This window comes from Aythya marila (assembly GCF_965140915.1).
Source record: "Aythya marila genome assembly, chromosome: 1".
In the NCBI taxonomy this organism is placed as follows: domain Eukaryota; kingdom Metazoa; phylum Chordata; class Aves; order Anseriformes; family Anatidae; genus Aythya; species Aythya marila.
Genome location: NC_139042.1, coordinates 206,479,720 through 206,496,914, shown reverse-complemented (window position 1 = coordinate 206,496,914; position 17,195 = coordinate 206,479,720). Strand labels below are relative to the sequence as shown.

General features: G+C 63.3%; 1 protein-coding gene across 1 annotated transcript in view; it reads left to right on the top strand.

Annotated features, from left to right (window-relative positions):
* SND1 (staphylococcal nuclease and tudor domain containing 1) overlaps positions 1-17,195 on the top strand; it is a 108,304-nt gene that overhangs the window by 73,122 nt on the left and 17,987 nt on the right. Inside the window, exons 15-16 of the mRNA XM_082784756.1 lie at positions 125-266; positions 10,407-10,516. Coding sequence (XP_082640882.1) covers positions 125-266; positions 10,407-10,516 — 252 coding nt within the window. The remainder of the gene's footprint in view (positions 1-124; positions 267-10,406; positions 10,517-17,195) is intronic.

Sequence of the window (17,195 nt, the reverse complement as noted above, 5' to 3'; positions counted from 1 at the left end):
CCCGAGCTGTGCCCACATCCCTCATCCCACTCCCCATATGGGGTGTGGGGGGGGTTAAAACGTTGTCCCCAGAGCACCGGTGCCATGGGGGGGCTGCGGGAGCTGACCCCCCTTCTCTCCGCAGGACACCCAGAAGGCGAAGCAGTTCCTGCCCTTCCTGCAGCGCGCCGGCCGCTCCGAGGCCGTGGTGGAGTACGTCTTCAGCGGGTCCCGCCTGAAGCTCTTCATGCCCAAGGAGACCTGCCTCATCACCTTCCTGCTGGCAGGTGAGCCGCCGCGCCGCGCCACGCCGGGGACGGCTCCGGGGACGCGCACGGAGCACCCGAAAATGCCTCTGCCCCCTGCACCCCGTCCCCTGCTGCTGGGGCGCACGAGGGTTTAATTGAGCGGGGCAGCACTAATTGGAGCTGGCTGGAGAGTTGGTGCTCCTGGGGTGCTTGTCCCTGCCCTCTCCCCGAGCTCAGATTTGGGGCTGGGATTTGGGAGGTTCCTGCACGTCTTGGCGTTGCTGCTGCTCTCCATCCTGCGTCCCCGGGGGTGGCACCTGGGCTGTGCCCACTGCTGGGGGACAGGGGTGGGGAAGTTCAGATGCTTCACCCCAGAGTTGTGGTGCACCGGGAGGGTGCACGTCTTGGCGTGCACATGGTGGTTGTTCTGGTAGGTCCTACAAAAACTGCAGAGCTCCCCCTCCAAAACGGTCCCGCTTGCAGTGCGCGGTGCCACCAGGGCTCAGCCTCCTTCGCCGGCACATCGCAGCCGCCCTTCACCCCATGGCCGTGCTCCGGGAACATTTGGACCTGCCACCTTCCTGGGACGTGGGACAGGGCAGGCAGCGACGTGTGGCTCCAGGAGGAGGTCAAGGAGGATGAGGAGGGTGAGGAAGGCCGCGGGGCAGCCCGCGGAGCCCCGGCAGCCCGTGCCGCGTGCTCGCGGTGCCTCCATGGGAGCTGATGTGGGGCGGCTTCGCTCTCGCTCCGGTTTCTATGGCAATAACCGCGTATAAAGGATGACCCTGAACGCTGATCGTTCACAACTCGGTTATGAAAAATTCAATAAGCGTATAAATAGACCGTATATGGGGATAACAACACCGTGGCTGCTGTAAGCAACGGCTCCTGCCGCTCCCACCGAGGGATCTTCCCCAGGGGACGGCGCTGGGACGGTCCCCGGCTGTCCCATCGCTCCCGCAGTGCCGGAGATGTGCGGGTGCTTGCTGAGCCTGGGCTCCCCCAGAGCCACCCCTTCCCTTCTGCTGGGGCTTCTGAGAGCGTTTTGGGAACAGGAGGGACCGTGGCAGGTCTGGGAACAGCTCCCAGAGCCCCGCACACACGGGCGCTGCCCTTGCCTGTGCCCCGGCTCCTTGTCCCCATCCCCTTGGGCCACCCCGCTGCAGGACGTGGCCACCCCAGCGGCCACTGCTGCGCCGCTGCCCCCCGGGGACCAAAAGCCCCACGGCGATGCGATGGGATGTCACACAGCTCGACATGGTGCCATGGCACACGATGTCACACGATGTGATGTCACACGACGTGCCGTGATGTCACACCATGCGCTCCCGGCGGTGGCACGTCCCCGCTGCCACCCGGAGGGGCGAAGGTCCCCAGCCCCGCTCTGCCAGGGCGCAGGATCGGGGCCCCCCGCACTCCCGGCTGGCTCCTGCCGCGTGGGAAGCGCGTCCTAAACCTGTCCTTCTCCTTGCGCTTGTGCGTATAAATAGTCGCGCTGCCTTATTTATAATTAACCATTCTTAAAGTCAGCTGCAAAAGACAGGGAAATGAGACTCCCCCTTGCCTGCGACTGATACATTAAAATTTTAAGAAGCGATAAAACTCCCACGTGCTCGGGAGGAGGAATTTCGTGATATTTAAATATTTCTCTTGCGGAAGGCAGCCGTCGGGCTCGGCTGCGCTTCGCATGCGGGAATCCCGACGGCTGCCTCCGAGCGCTCCCTGCACACCAGGGGCTGGGGAGGGGGCCTGGGACCCTCACTCCCACTCCTTGCATTGCCATTCCCTGGAAATTTGTGATTCCCGGCCCTCATGCACATCCTTGCCTCTTCCTCCTCATGTTGGTGCTGCTGGATGCATGCACGGGGCTGGCACACCCGAACCATGAGCTCGGCTCCGCACCGCTGCGGCAATTAAACCCTTCCCTTGGCGAGGTCGGGGGGCTCCTGTGGGCCTGGTGGGATGCTTGGGGTGCTCCCATCCCTTCCCATTGCCATCCCACGTGGCGTTCCCGGCCCCTCGCTGCAGGTCAGGGGCTCTGGCTTGGTTGGGTGGGTTTTAAATCAAATGGGAGCAGGCGGGGGGGCCGCTCCGGCGGCCGGGCGATGGATGGATGGCTCCGGGGGGAGCGCGCTCGCTGCAAGTTATATTTAATCCCCGTTGCTGTGGAGACCGACGGGCTGTCGCCTTGCTGGGGGTGCCCGGGCTCCGAAAAGTTCCCAAAGTCGTGACCCTCCCCTGGCACAGGCGGCCCCGAGCCCCCGCAGGGTCCCCGGAGCCCTGGGGGTGCCACTGCGCGCAGGGTGCGCCGCTCGCCTCCTGCCGCGGCTGAGTCACCCCGGCCACCTCCCTCGCCACCTCCACATTGCCCTTCGGCAGACAGCTCAATTAGAGGGCTGGGAATAACGAGCCGTGGGGGGGGGATGTCACCACCCTGCAAAGCAAGGGGCCGGGCTGGGAGTGAAGGTTTTGGGGTGTTCGGTGCCATGGGCGCCGTGTCGCCGGGGGAGATGTGGCTGCGCACAGCAGCCTCTGCATCCACGCTGCACGGGATTGTCCTGCATGGCACGGGATCACCCCAATTTGCACAGGATCACCCCAATTTCCACATCATCACCCCACATTGCACAGATTCACCCTGTGCTGCCCATCCCAGAGCGTCAGCTGCGCCGGGCTCGTGGTGCTGCCAGAAACACTCACGGGTGCTCCCCGGTCCCCTCCTGATCCCTGTGGCACCAGGGATCTGCAGTTCTTCCTCCTCCTGGCACCTCTCCGGGGACACTTCCCCAGCTCCAGCTCTCTAATCAACTTGTAGACATTAATTACAGGCTAAAGAGGCAGGTAGAGTGCCAATTAGCGTGGAAGACAACGCGCCACCTCTGCTGGGGAGGGGGGCAGGGGTGACCTCGGTCAGGGTGGGAGGCTCCGCAGGACGCAGGGGTGGGAGGTGACGCCGGGAGGGCTGCGGTGGGAACGGGAATTCCCCAGCACCCGTTGGCACGTGCCGGCACCCGATCACCACCATGCCTGCTGTGCTTTCCCTGTCCTTCCACATATTAATTAGAGCTGCGTAATTAGGACTGCTTGGCAGCCTCCTCGCCCCGGCCCACCCCTGGCAGGAGCAGAGGGTCCCCTGTGGCCACCCCCAGATCCCAAACGGGCGCTCCCTCCTCGCTCCCGGCGCCGGGAAGTTAAACCTTCACCCTGCGTAAGCCAAACTCGGTTATTGAAGCATCCCCGCCCCTAATGAGCCCCGTGCAGCCTGATCAATTATTCAGCCGAGCAGCTAACGAAAGGCCAGGCGGCTGCGGGGGCTGGCGGCTTCCCAGGCCAGGGATTTCGGCATGGGGGGGGGGATGCAGCGAGCTCGGATCCGGAGCACGAGGCTGCAGGGGCCAAATTCGCTCCCAGCCGTGCCACGGGGAGGGCCCGGTGCCGGTGATCCTTCTGTGCACCACCCCTGCTTTGACAATTTTGACAAATTTGGCAATTTGTTTTCTTCCCCTGGCTGCTGGCACGGCACAACCGGGGCACGGGTCCCAGCACCACAACTGGGGGCACTGGTCCCAGCACCACAACCGGGACGCAGGTCCCAGCATCGCCCCCGGGGCTGCTGCATTGCCCCGGCACGGTGCGGCCGTTGGCTAATTGCCGAAGTAATTGCCTCGTAAAATAATGAGAGACGAGGGGCATGGGGCGGCAGCGAGCCAGGGTGGGCTTTCCCCGTGCACACACACTCCTTTTTTTTCCCGTTTCCTTCGGTTTTGGCAGGAGCCACTGCAGGCTTTCTCCTCTCAGCGCGGCGCTGCCGCAGCCGGAGCTGCCCCGGCCCCGCTGCCCGGCGGCGTGGGTTTTGTCCCAAAAACGGGACAAATCCCCGCAATTCCTCAACGCCGCCTTCATTTTTAATTATTTTTTTTTTAAAGTCAAATGCAAATGAGCATCATGAAGCGAAGACAGGTCCCCTGTCAATGTGACTTCGGGGATGTTCTCCAGGGAGCCTCACGCCGTCTTCCCAGCTAAAATATATACGTCGGCGCGCTATAAATATGTGCAAATACAGAGGCACTAATTTAATCCCGCGCTCCGCTTCCCCAGCCAGACTCCGGAGCCTGACGCCGCCTTCGGGGTGCGGGGGCCCACGGCAGCGCCAGCGGGAGGGATCCAGCAAGGGGGGGCTCACCCCGAGGCTCCTGCGCCCCGGCACGGCGCTGTCAGCGTGCAGCAGGGCGCCGAGGGTCGGGGCCCTAAATTGTGCCGAGGCGACAGCGCGGCGCCGTATTTACGAGGTGGGGTGGGGGTCACGGTGTTTATCTGTGCCGGGGGGGCTGAGCTGCAGCCGATACCCCCCTGGCAAGGGTCTCGCCCCCCCCTCAGCGTGACATCTCCTGTTGGAGTGGCCGTAGCTCACCGGTGACACCGCGGGATGTGGGGTCCCCGTCCAGGCACTGTGGGGTCCTGGGGGCATCTGGATGCTGAGTGAGGAGCACGGCCCCACTGCACCGAGTTGGGGCATGTTGGTGCTTTTGGGGGAAAAGGGGTGAAAATGAGGTTTCTCCCTGAGCTGCAGGGCACGGCTGCAGCCTGCGGAGGTTGCGCACACTCCAGACCTCGTTCTGACACACCATGGGTGGCATGGGACTGGAGACACCCCGGAGCCCTTCCTAGCTTCGTGCCCCGTGCAGCTGATGCATTTTTACCCGATTTTTGGCTTTGCCTCATTTTTTTGTCTCACGTGGGGCTGCGCAGCCACGGGGTGGAGCTGGGAGCTGAGCCCCGAAATGGTGACCCCAAATGCTGTGGCCCCGCAGCGTCAGGATGCGGTGACCCCAGATGCTGCAGGTGTGTGGGGTTGGGATGTGGTGACCCCAAATTCTGCAGGTGAATGGGGTGAGGATGCAATGACCCCAGATGTTGCAGGTGTGCAGGGTGGCAATGCGGAGACCCCAAATGCTGCAGATGTATGGGCTGTGTGGGATATATGGGCTGTATGGGATATATGGGCTGTATGAGGTACATGGGCTGTATGGGCTGTACAACCTAATGGGTATATGGGATATATGGGCTGTATGGGCTATATGGGCTGTATGGGATATATGGGCTGTATGACCTGATGAGTGTACAGGATCTATGAGCCTTATGGGCTGTATGACCTGATGGGTTTATGGGATATACGGGCTGTACGAGCTGTATGGGATAAATCAGCTGTATGAGCTGGGCTGTACAGGCTGTACGGGATGTTTAGGGGCTATTTGAGATATAGGAGCTGTACAGGCTGTATGGGATGTTTAGGGGCTATTTGAGATACAGGGGCTCTACAGGCTGTATGGGATGCCGGGGCTATGTGGGACATATGGGATGCAGGGGCTATATGGGATGTAGGGGCAGTACAGGCTATAGGGTATGAAGGGGCTGTATGGGATATAGGGGCTGCACAGCCATTCTCCCATCCCCATCAGACGAGTGCCCCCAGCCCCTTTTTATCACAGATCCTCTGATAACGGGGCCATCGTCACCCCCTGCACCGCTTTGCTCCTCACAACCCGGGGTCTGAGAAATGGGATTCCCCCAGCACCCGACAACCTGCCCCTGCGCCCGGGCAGCGCGTGTTTAGCTCTCCTGCCACCGTTCCTGGCGGCACCGTGCCACACCGGGGGTCCCCGGCCGTGCCCCCCACCCGGGCTGCGGATGGCGCGATTGGGGCTGCGCCCGGCCGCCCCCCGCCTCCCCGCTGCCGTCTGTTTCCCTGTTCCCGACAGCCTCTATTTTGGTAGGGACTGGTGTTAAAAATAACGCCGCGCTCCCACACGGGCTGCGCGGCAGCAGCCAAGTTGCCATCACGACTCGAGGCCGCCGCGCGTGCCAGCGCCGTGGGCACCGCCTGCACCGGGACGCCGCGGCTCGGGCACGGCGCACGGGAGGGAGGGGACGGCGGCGTCACCGGGCGTCCCCGGGGGCCAGCTCTGCGCCCCCCTGGAGCAGGGCACGTGCATCGTGTCAGGATCCAGCCCCAAACCTCGTGTCCTTCTGGTGCACCGAGGTCTTGGCGCGGGGCTTCAACATTCAGGTCTCGCTCCTGCGCTGCCCGCAATTACCGGGCGGCTCCGTTCCGGTGACTGATGCTCCCGCGCGGCTCCTGTCCTCCCTTCTGCTCGCCTTTTCTATTTCTCAAAGATCCTGTAAATCCTGCCGGAGATCAATCTCAGGCATTCATCAGTGGCAGAAGTGCTCCAGGCAGGAGCACGGGGCGCCGAGACCTCACGCCGCTGCCGCTGCCTCGCCGTGCCGGTGGGGAAGGCGACAGCGCGGCGAAGGGAAGAGGGGGCACACTGGGCCCCCCAGCAAGATGCAGGCAGGCGCCTGCCCCTCTGCTGCCTGTGCTGGTGCCATCACCAAATTTTATTTTGCACCCATGGGGCAGCTGTTGAGGGATGTGCTAGGTTTTCATGCGCCCCCAAAGCTCTGTCCGACACCGTTCCAAGCCGATGCTCCATCGCATCTCCCCACGGCTTGGGGGGCGCACGGGGGCGTTTGCAGTGATGCTTGTCCCCAGCCCTTGCCCTCCTCCTGTCCCCGCATGGATATGGGGACAGGGATGGGGTCGGAGCAGCCCCCAGCCCCCTGCCCTGGCCGCCTTCATCATTGCCATGCCCCAGCCGTGGTTTGCTGCCCGGCGGCGCTGAGCAGAAGTGATTTGTAGCGGAGTTATTTCGGGACCCCGGGGGAAAGCAGCGGCAGCCGCACGCTGCAGTGTTTTAAACTGCATCCCTCATCTGCGCAGATTAATACATTACGGCTCCCCGGGAAGAGCATCAGAGCCGCGTCTTCAGGTTTATTTAGTTTTCTCAAGAGCTGTGCAACTTTGATGGCTGCGCTCACATCTCTGCCGGGTGTCCCCCTCCCCGTGCCATGCGGCGGATGCGTAGTGCTGGGGTTGGACGCGCTCATCGCATCCTTCCTAGGTGCCTTTTTTTTGTTTTTCCCCCAAAACAGGCTTCGCTCGTGTGGTTTCAAGAGGCGTCAGGGGCTGTGAGCGTACCCAACGTGGCATCTGGTGCAGGGTGCAGGGCTCGTGCATGCAGCGCTCGGTGGGGGCCCCCCCGAGCCCGCGCCGGGCTGCGGCAGCGCCGCGCTCCTAATTGGTGTTTGGGGTTTAAGCACTTGGACACTTCCTCGGCTGCTGCTTCAGATCACTTTCTGCACAAAAAGCATCTTTCGCCGCTGTTGGAGGCTGCTAGCGCACAGCCACGGCTCCCTCCCCCCCAGCCCCTGCTCGCTGCGCAGAGGAGGAGGAGGAGGAGGAGGAGGAGGAGGAGGAGGAAGGGCGCCAGAATCCTCCTGGCGAAGGCAGGAGCCCTGGCGAACACCTCACACCGATCTCACGTGTGCCCCCAAAAGGTGCACGGCGCACAAGGGGGGGCGCACGCTTGCTCACGTGCCTGCCCCCACACCCCCCCCAGCCTGGGGAGCCCCCTGGGGCCGGGCTGCCGGTGCTCAGCTCGCTGACGAAGCCGCTGGATCGCCCACTCTCCCCACCCCGAGTTCTGCTGCCTTTACAGAAATCCTCTGTTCCTACCCCGTTTTTTTGGGGCAGGGGGTGCGGATGCTCCAGGGGCTGCTTCGGGGACCGGGATGGGGAGCGGGCAGGGCCGGGGGCTCCCCTCATCCTGGGGGGGCTTTTGGGGGGGCTGGCAGCTGGCTGCTGCGTGTCACCACTGCCAAACTCCTGCCAGACTGCCTGGAAATGTTTTGCTTCCCTTGGAGACAGCACGGAGGAGAGGGGGGAGGGAAAAGAGGGGAAAAAAGGCTTTTTTGGCTGCCACCCTGCTCCAGCTCTGCAGTCGTGGTGATGGCGAGGGTGGGAGGCAACGGGGTGGGGATGGGATGGGGATGGGATGGGATGGGGATGAGGATGAGGATGAGGATGAGGATGAGAATGAGGATGGGGATGAGGATGAGGATGAGGATGGGATAGGAATGCACATATTTTCTCGGAGCAGATGCCCTCCTGGCCCAGCAAGCCCTCTCCTGCAGCCTCCCCCAGCCCCCTCCTCGCCCATCACGGCCCACGGTGCAGAGGTTTAATTTCGAGTGATTCAAATCACCGCTTTTAATCGCCGGCTAAATCAGCGAGCAGGAAACCTTGATTTAAGTCGGCGCTTCTCATCGTCTGCGCTCGCGCCCCCCCCCAGCCTCCCAGGGGCTGCTCTCCCCTCTCTCAGGGTGGCTGCTGGCTCCCCCCCCCAAGGCCCAGCAGCATCTGCACTCCTGTCAGCACTTGGTTAAGGTGCGGGAGCAGCATTTTGGAAGCGCTGCTGCTGGCGCACGGCGCCTGCGTGCCGGCAGCGCTGGGTGCCCCCTGCACCGTGCCGGGGGGTGCCCCGCAGCCAGGTCTGCTCCTGACCCTAAGCAGGCTTTTTGATTAGAAACAGCACGTAGATAAAGGATGGGGGCTCTGCTAAACAGAAAAATTCCTGTTCAGGCCATCAATCACCGGCCGGGTTCCTATCGTGGCTTTGCTGCAGGGTCTGCCCTTTGTGGTGCCGGCTTCACCACGTGCTTGCCATGAATTATTGGTGTCCGTCTGTCTGTCCTGCACGGTGAGGAGCACCGGGTTGTGCTGTGCTTTAATCCCATCCCCTTCTCTGGTGCCTGCACCCTGATCACCCCGGTGATCCCACCAAGTGCCACGGTCCCCCCGTGCCGGGACAGCCCCGTCCCCAGCCATTGCGGTGCCGGTCCCAGGGTGTTGTGGGGTGGCTCTCGGACCCCACAGCACCCTCTCTGCACCCCAGCAGCATGGTCCTGCAGGCTGAGCACCCCCGATGGTTCCTGGGGCCGTGCCATGAGCTGGGGTAACGCCAGCACCGGCCTCACCGCATCCCTCAGAGCGCTGCTCTGCGCTTTCCCGTTATAGACCGACGGGGTCGGGCAGCCGCTAAATGTAACTCTGGGCACTTCATTAATAGCAAATTATGTAAAATAAAATTAATAATGCAGCACTTCCCCGTTTAATAACCTGCGCCTCTGTGGCTGCGGAGCAGCCTGGCTCGGGGAGCGCGCTGCACGAGGGGACCCCGGGGCTCTCACCCCGCTCCGCACCTGGGGAAACCGAGTCAGGGAGTGGCAACTGTGCTACAGCAGCTCCAGTTCGTGATTTGGGTCTGGGGCACGTGGGGCACAGCCCGGCCTCTGCACCGAGCCAGAGATCCAGCCCTGCAGCACTCGGCCTCCTCCTCTCCCCTCTTTTTTTTTTTTTTTTTTTTTTTCGGTATTTCAATTCCCGGCGATGGCTGCCGAGATTGGGGGGTAGGGCTGGTGCTTGACCTGCCCGCGCGGCTGTAATAATAGGGCAGAATTAATACCTGCTTATCAGGAGCTCTCAGCCAGCGCTATCGTGCAGGCGGCTATTAGAGGTAATGGGAGCAGCCTGGAATTAGGCTCCGTGCTTGAGGCAGCCGGGGCTGTCCCCCTCCGGCGCGATGTAGGGCACAAGGACTGGGGACGGGGACAGGGGCGCAGCACTACCCCCAGCCTGTGGGCTTGTCACCGAGCCCCCCGCACTGCCAGCTCCTCCCTGGCCCAGCCCAGGGGCTGTCATGGGTTCTGCATGGGCCCCGTGCCCACCAGTTGGGGGTTTTGGGGGCTCTGGGGGGCCAGGGGGTGTTACGGTGCGCCTAGGCATGAGGTGGCACCGCTGGCACTGTGGTAAAGTCTTTGCACGCTGCCTTCCTCCACAAAGTGTACACTTTGGGTTGTGCTCCCAGTCCTGCCTTGCCCAGTGATTATTTAGGATTTGTGCAGGGAGCAGCTCCCGGCGTGGGGTCTTTGCAGCCCCCTTGGGTACATGGGGTGCCCCCGTCCCACCCCACGATGAGCCGCCGGCAGCCCCGCAGCCAAGCCGGGTGCCAGGCGGGAGCAGCGAGGCCTGGCACTGCTCTGGCTGCGCCGCGTGGAGCCGGGGAATCAATTTTCATTTCCTCGCCCATATAGTTTTACAGCCCGTGAAGCTGCACGAGCCCTGCGGCCGCCATAAAGGGAAGGAGCAGCGCTGCTGCCAACCAAGAGCCCGAAGCCACCGGCCGCGTGCCACGCGGGGTTGGGGCAGCCACCGGGCCACCGGGGTGGGCGCACGGGTACACGGCAGCCCCCTCCCAACGCTTCCCTCTCCCCCTGCAGGTATCGAGTGTCCCCGTGGAGCCAGGAACCTGCCGGGGCTGGTGCAGGAGGGGGAACCCTTCAGCGAGGAGGCCACGCACTTCACCAAGGAGCTGGTGCTGCAGCGAGAGGTAGGAGCGCGCGGCGCGGGCGCGGGTGCAGACGATGGCAGCGGGTGCCAACTGCCTCGCCGAAGGGCTGCGGGGAGATGCAGCGGGTTTGGGGCTTTCCATGGCACAGGAATTGCCACATTCATGTGTCACTGAGTGTCCCTATGGCCAGGTTTGGGTCTGGGCACAGCCAGGGGGATGCAGCTCCTGCGCTGTCCCACGGCTCTGGCGTGGTTCAGGGGCTGCAGTGTCCGTGCTGTGTACTAGGGGTGGACAAGAGCCCTGTGCCACCGCCGGTCACGGCACGCTGTTGCCACAGGAATGGTGCTTTGTCTTGGAAGCCAATGCGTAAATCTGGGAGGTGGCGTCTCCCCATGACCCCTAAATCTCCTCTTGTGCCGGATGTTTCTCCCCACTGGGGCTAGGGGCAGGTGGGAGAGCGCTCGCTTGCCTCTTCTTTTACCTTCGTATTTGTGTGGAAAGCAATAACGAGAGCTGTTTGTGCCGGGCATGGCACGGGGGGGGGTGCATATCCTGCAGGGTGCCAGGTGAGGGTGCTGAGTGTGCCCCAGAAAGACCGCAAAGGCCGTGGCCCCAAAAAGCACCTGGCAATGACGCCTGCAAAAAAAAAATGAAAGCACAGAGATGATGCTTGCAGAAAGGGAAAGTGCAGAGGAAGCATGAAGCGGCACAGAGCACCCGCTGCGCTCGGAGGCTCCAGGCCAGTGCGGGGAGGAGAGGACAGGGCGAGGAGGAGGAAGGGCTCAGGCTGCGGGTGCCACGTGCAGAGGGGGTGACCCCAGCTCTGGGTGTCACCGTGCCCCCCCCCCAGACCGTTGGGGTACCTGCACCGTGCCGCTGCACCTCCTGTGCACATAACTCTCTCCTCGCCCGCAGCACGGCTCTCACGGGGACCCCAGCTCCCCGGTGGGGTGTCTGTGTCCCCCCCCCCACATCGCTGCCCTTCTGTCTGTTTCCCGTTAGCTTTAGGTTGACTCAAGCAGCTGTTAGCTCAAGGTCTGCCAGCCCCATCTCCCTGCCACCTGCTCTGCGCACCCTCTGCGACGAGCTGGGCTGGCTCGGGGCAATGGAGACACCGCCGCGGGTCCCCTGGGTGCCCCTGGATCTGGTCCTGCCTGCCAGGATGTACGTGGGGAGCTGATAAGGGATGGTGTGCCATGCTCAGTTTTCCTGCTGGGGTGGGACAGCCACGCTTCTGTCCTCTCCATCCCATGGCAGGCAGTGCTTCCAGCTCTGCAGCCTCCCCAGAGACACCCAGGGGACAGCAGAAGGCACCGGGCATTGTGCTTGCCTCGTCCCTGCCACCCGATGTGTCCTCAGCGTGTGCAGGGGGGCGGCGAATTGGGCCCCTTTGAGTCGAATTGGGCCCCTTTGAGCAGATGGGGTGGGAGAAGTGCAGGAGTTAGAGCAGATCCAGGTCCTCTGTGGCTGTTCACATTGCCCTCTGCGGAGCTGCGGTGCGCGGAGGATGCGCGGCGGTGTCAGGGTGGATGTGCAGCACGTGAACGGCTGATACACCACGGGTGCAGCGGGGAGGCAGGATGGATGCACAGCAAATGCACAGTGGGGGCGTGCAGGGTGCACAGAGAACGAGCAGGGGGTGCCCTGCCCCTGTGCAGGGGCTGTGCGAGGGATGCACGGCGAGCGCACAGCGAGCACGCGGCAGATGCACGGCGGGCGCGCAGAGGATGTGCAGCAGATGCACAGCAGATGCACAATGGATGCACAGTGGGCTCACAGAGGGTGCAGGGTGGGAGTGCAGCAGATGTATGGCAGACGCACAGCAGAAGCACGGCGGATGCATGCTACGTGCATGGTGGATGGTGGACACACGGCGGGTGCACAGAGGATACACCGGGGATGAAGCGAGGATGCACAGTGGATACACGTGGATGCAGGAGGGATGCACAGTGGGTGCACAACGTTTGCACAGAGGATGCACAGTGGTTGCACAGAGGATGCTTGGAGGATGCACAGAGGATGTACAGAGGATGCATGGTGGATGCACAAAGGATGCACGGAGGATGCAAAGAGGATGCACAGAGGATGCAAAGAGGATGCACAGAGGATGCACAATGGTTGCACAGAGAATGCATGGAGGATGCATGGAGGATCCACAGAGGATTCATGGCAGATACACAGAGGATGCACAGAGGATGCACGGAGGATGCACGGAGGATGCAAAGCAGTTGCAGGGTGGGTGTGCAGCAGATGCAGAGCAGAAGCACAGCAGAAGCACAGCGGGTGCAGGACAGATGCGTGATGGATGCACAGCAGAGACACGGGGGCTGCACAGCGGGTGCTGAGCAGATGCAGGGCAGATGCACAATGGGTGCGTGGCAGACACTGGAGATGCTGTGGGAAGCAGGGGCTGATCCAGCACCTCCACGGCACCAGCGCGAGGCCAGGCCACGGGCTGGCTCCTCAGGGCCATCCTCGGAGGGAGCCGTGGCCGGGCCGACCTTGCGTGGCCTCAGCGAATGCTAATTACAGAAATCGCCCTGCAGGGGAGCAGCTTTAGATTCTGAGATGAAAAACCCTAAATTACTCGCTTTTGATCTTCTGAAGGAGAAAGCATCCGGCTGCCCCCGGAGCCGTGCGCCAGTCACCGTGGCCCCGCTGCTCTCGGTGGGGGCACAGCTGGGGCCGTGCGGGGTGTGCGGGGTGTCCGGCCAGCTCGCCGGGGTGTTTGTAGGATTCGGCGTGAACCTGCCTCCCGTCCCCGCCTCCCCTGTCTTTCATGTGTGCTCATTAAGGCCTCTTGATATGAAAATTCCCCAACTCGTGCGACTCCTCTGATTGAAACTTCGGTGTCACCCGAGCGCGAGATCCATTTTGTGTAATTACGCCGTGATTCATAATTTCAGCACAGGATCAAAAAAATGCCCTCCGCAGCCCTTAGCCGTCTCCCTGAAGGACTGGCAGGGTAAAACCGCCCTCTTCGGGCGCCGATGGCTTTGCTCTTCCCCTCGCTCCTGGCACCCCAGGGTGACAGAACTGCCACCCCCCCCCCATGGCACTGGGGGCTCCAGGCACTGGGCACGGCCCCGCCGCGTGCTGGGAGCAGTGGGAGAGGAGGGGATGGGGTGGGGATGGGGGGCATGCAGGCTGCAGGAGGTGTGCCCAGGGCCGTGGGGTGCCCAGGGCCGTGTTCCCAACACCCTGCAAGCAGGCAGAGCTGCCACCAGCCCCAGGACAGGGACAGGGGAGTCCCCTCCCCGGTGCCCTCGTGGTTCCTGCCTCCCAGCCCCACAGACCCGGCTCCAGCTCCTCGGTTCGTGCCCATCACCACATCCCCACAGACCCCGGTGGCACCGCACCCGGGGCTCCTGCAGCTTTTCCTGCAGCCCCACAGCTCTTGGGGACGATCCCAGGGGCGCGTTTGCAGCAGGAAACCCGAGCGCACAGCAGCGGAGAGGCTGCGGTGGCGTTAATCCTTCCTGCCAGCGAGGAGCCCGAGCAGGGCGGCTTAATAAAAACAATTCCCTGGGGGTATGGAGCTGCAGAGATGCAGGGGGGCTGGCGGCAGGGTGGGCAGCCTGCCTGGGAGATGGCAGCCCCCACCGGCACGTCCCCGTGTCCCCGTGTCCCCCTGGGTGCTGCTGCCCCGTCCTCGGGCTTCGGTGCCCGCCTGGGCTCGGACTTTGCCGTGTCCCAGTTGTCCTCAGGGGCTCTTGAATCGTGGCAGCTCCCCATGGGACGTGGGGACAGGGTGACAGCCCCCTCTGTGGGGCACGGGAGCAGGGTGACAGCCCCCTCCCCGGGGCGCAGAGGTCGGTGCCATCCCCGTTGCGCCCCTGCCGCTTGCCTCCGGCGTGGCGATGTATTTGGGGGTCCCATCACCCCGTCCATCTGTCCGTCCATCCATCCACCCACCTCTGCCTCTATCAGCACCGTGGGGCCACACAGCATAGCTGACAGATGGAGGTGTCCCAGGGAAGCCGGGGGGGGACACGCTGCCAGACCCCCACCACCACCAAACCCCGCCGCTGCCAAAACCGCGGCCAGGGGTCCCCAACCTCCCAGTCCCCACGGGGCGCTCGGTGTTCCAGCACCCAGTTCCTGCTGGTGGGGCAGTGATTTGGGAGTGGGGTTGGCTCCGTGGTCTTCACTGGGGGCCGCTCGTCCCCCCCCACCAGGCAGCAGCGCCAGCGCCACGCTCGCCGGCCTCCCCCGCCTCCCCCGGCACCTCGGGCGCTTGAAAGGTTTTCTCTTCGTAATCTCAGCTCCTCAAGCGTGCCAGGTCAGCAAGCTTTTAAACTCTTTTGCTAAATGCTCAAGTCCTCCAGGAGCTGAGCAGAAAGCAGCTCTTTTATTTTTTTTTATTTTTCCCCCCTTTTTTTTTTTTTTTTTGCCTCGCCTCCCCTTCTCCTTCGTTCGTGCGTTGGAGGCGCTGGGGCTTAAAGCAAGAGGAGAGCCCTTTGGCCACGCAGGGATGGGGATGGGATGGGGATGGGGACATGGATGGGGGTAAGATGGTGACAGGGATGGGGATAGGATGGTGATGGGGATGGGGATAGGATGGGGACAAGGATTTGGATGGGGACAGGATGGTGACGGGGATGGGAATGTGGATGGGGACAGAATGGCGATGGGGATGGGGACATGGATGGGGACAGGATGGGGATGGGGATGAGGATGAGGACATGGATGGGGACAGGATGGTGACGCTGTATCTGGAAAGGGACGAGGTCGGGGGACAGGAAGGCTTTGCTCCTCGCTGTGCTGGGCTGGAGGCCGATGTCCCCTGCTCATGGTGTCCGCACCATGTCCCCCGCGCCTGGTGGCCACGCAGGTGTCGTGTGTCCCCTGGGGCCATGCAGGTGTCGTGTCCCCCCCCTGGGGACATGCAGGTGTCACGCTGGCTGGGACAGCAGAGGGTGGGAAGCAGGGGAGCCACGTGCCATGCTGTGCCACGCTGTGCCACGCTGTGCCGTGCCAAGTTATGCCGTGCCACGCTGTGCCGCACCGCGCCGTGCCATGCCGCCAGGCAGGAAGCCCGTACTGCTGGGGCTCCGGTGCCAGCACATTTTTAGCAGCTTTTTCCCCTGATTCTGGCGAGTTGGAGCAGGGCCCGGCAGGGAAGTGACCGCTGGCAGCGCCGCAGGCTCCTGGAGCACACCGGCAGCCGGCGTTGGCGCGCTTGGGTGCCACGAGCACCCCGGGCACGGCGCTCAGCTTCAGCATGAGCACGGCTCCGCCGAGACAGCCCAGCTCAGCCAGCCTGGCTGGGATAAATCCGGGAATTACGGTGTGCTGTTACCAATACTGCTCCCTGCGGGCACCTCTCGGGCTCCTAACACGACCCATTACGCCGGACGGCGCGGCCGTTCCCTCACCGCACCGCGGGCACGTTGCCCAGGTAGCAAACAGCACCCGGCGGTGCTGGGCACGGACCCCCTGTGGGTGCTGGATTTTGGGGGCCCTCCCCATCGCCAGCTCCCCCGTGGGGACGGAGCCAACCTTCGCTGTTGTTGTTGGAGTCCAACAACCAAGATGATCGCAGCCGTGTGGCTTCTCCTGCGGTTGATTAATGTGGTGGAGAGAAAATGGATGGGCAGTGCCAGGCCCTGTGTCCCCCGGCGCTCTGGGCGTCCCCTTCGTGTCCCCCCCACGCAGGGCTGGGCAGGGAGGATGGGTTTGAGGCTGACGATCCTGCTGTGAGAGTTCACAGCTCGCATCCAGATCACGGCTTTGCGAAGCCCCTCGGGGCCCTGAGTCCGAGGAAACAAGCCCTTGCAGGAGCGCGTTTTGTTCCGTTATTGATTGCCTCGTAGCCCACATTTTTCCTTTATCATTATGGTTTTAATTAGAGGTTTCGGCTGATGTGTCAGCAGTTTGCCGCAGCAGCGCGAGGCCGCAGCTCCCCGCGGAGCTGGGAGGGGGCAGCGCTGCCAGAGCCCCCCCTGCACCGAGCCCTGGCCGGGGGCAGCAACCGAGCAGCCCCCGTGCGCCCACCCAGGCTGCGGCCGCGCTCGGCTCAGGCTCAGCCTCCAGCCAAAGGGAGCGAGGCGTTTAATCTGTAGGCAAAAATTTCCTCTGGCCGAGGTGTAATTCTCTCCCCTCGAATGCGTTCCTCCTGCCGTAATGGGAAGGAGCGATTCTGCTGAGCGCTCAGCTGGCTGCCCAAAAAAGCCGCTTTGGCGAGCAGGGAAGCTGCGGGGCCGAGCGCGCCGGTGCCACGCGGGCACTGCGTGCCCCTGGCAGGGCTGCCAGCAGCGTGGGCTCACATCCCCGTGGGGCTGGGGGGCACGGAGAGGGACGCAGCCCCGTGAATCCCCCGGGGAGGGGTGGCCAGGAGGGATGGGGCTGCGCAGGTTCATCAACCTTCTCGTTATCCCTCTCATTACCCCTCTCGTTATCCCTCCTGTTATCACTCTCAGCCACAGCTGCGCCCCTGCAGCAGGGTTTCCTTGCAGCCTCCCCTACATCTGGGGTCCAACCCCACACCCCAAAGCTGCTCGTGCCCCAGCAAGGCTTCGTGCTGCCCCAAATGCCCCCGGCCCTTTATTTACCCCATCCCTTCCTTCGTGCTGTCTGCGGCAGCGCGGCCGCGGTCTCACCGTGGCGGCGGGCACCGAGCAGGAGCGGCAGCGCCGGGAAGGCTCCCGGGGCCCCGTCCCACCTCTTCCCCCTCGTGCTCATGTCGTGCGAGCGAGCAGCCTCGATTTGACAAGGT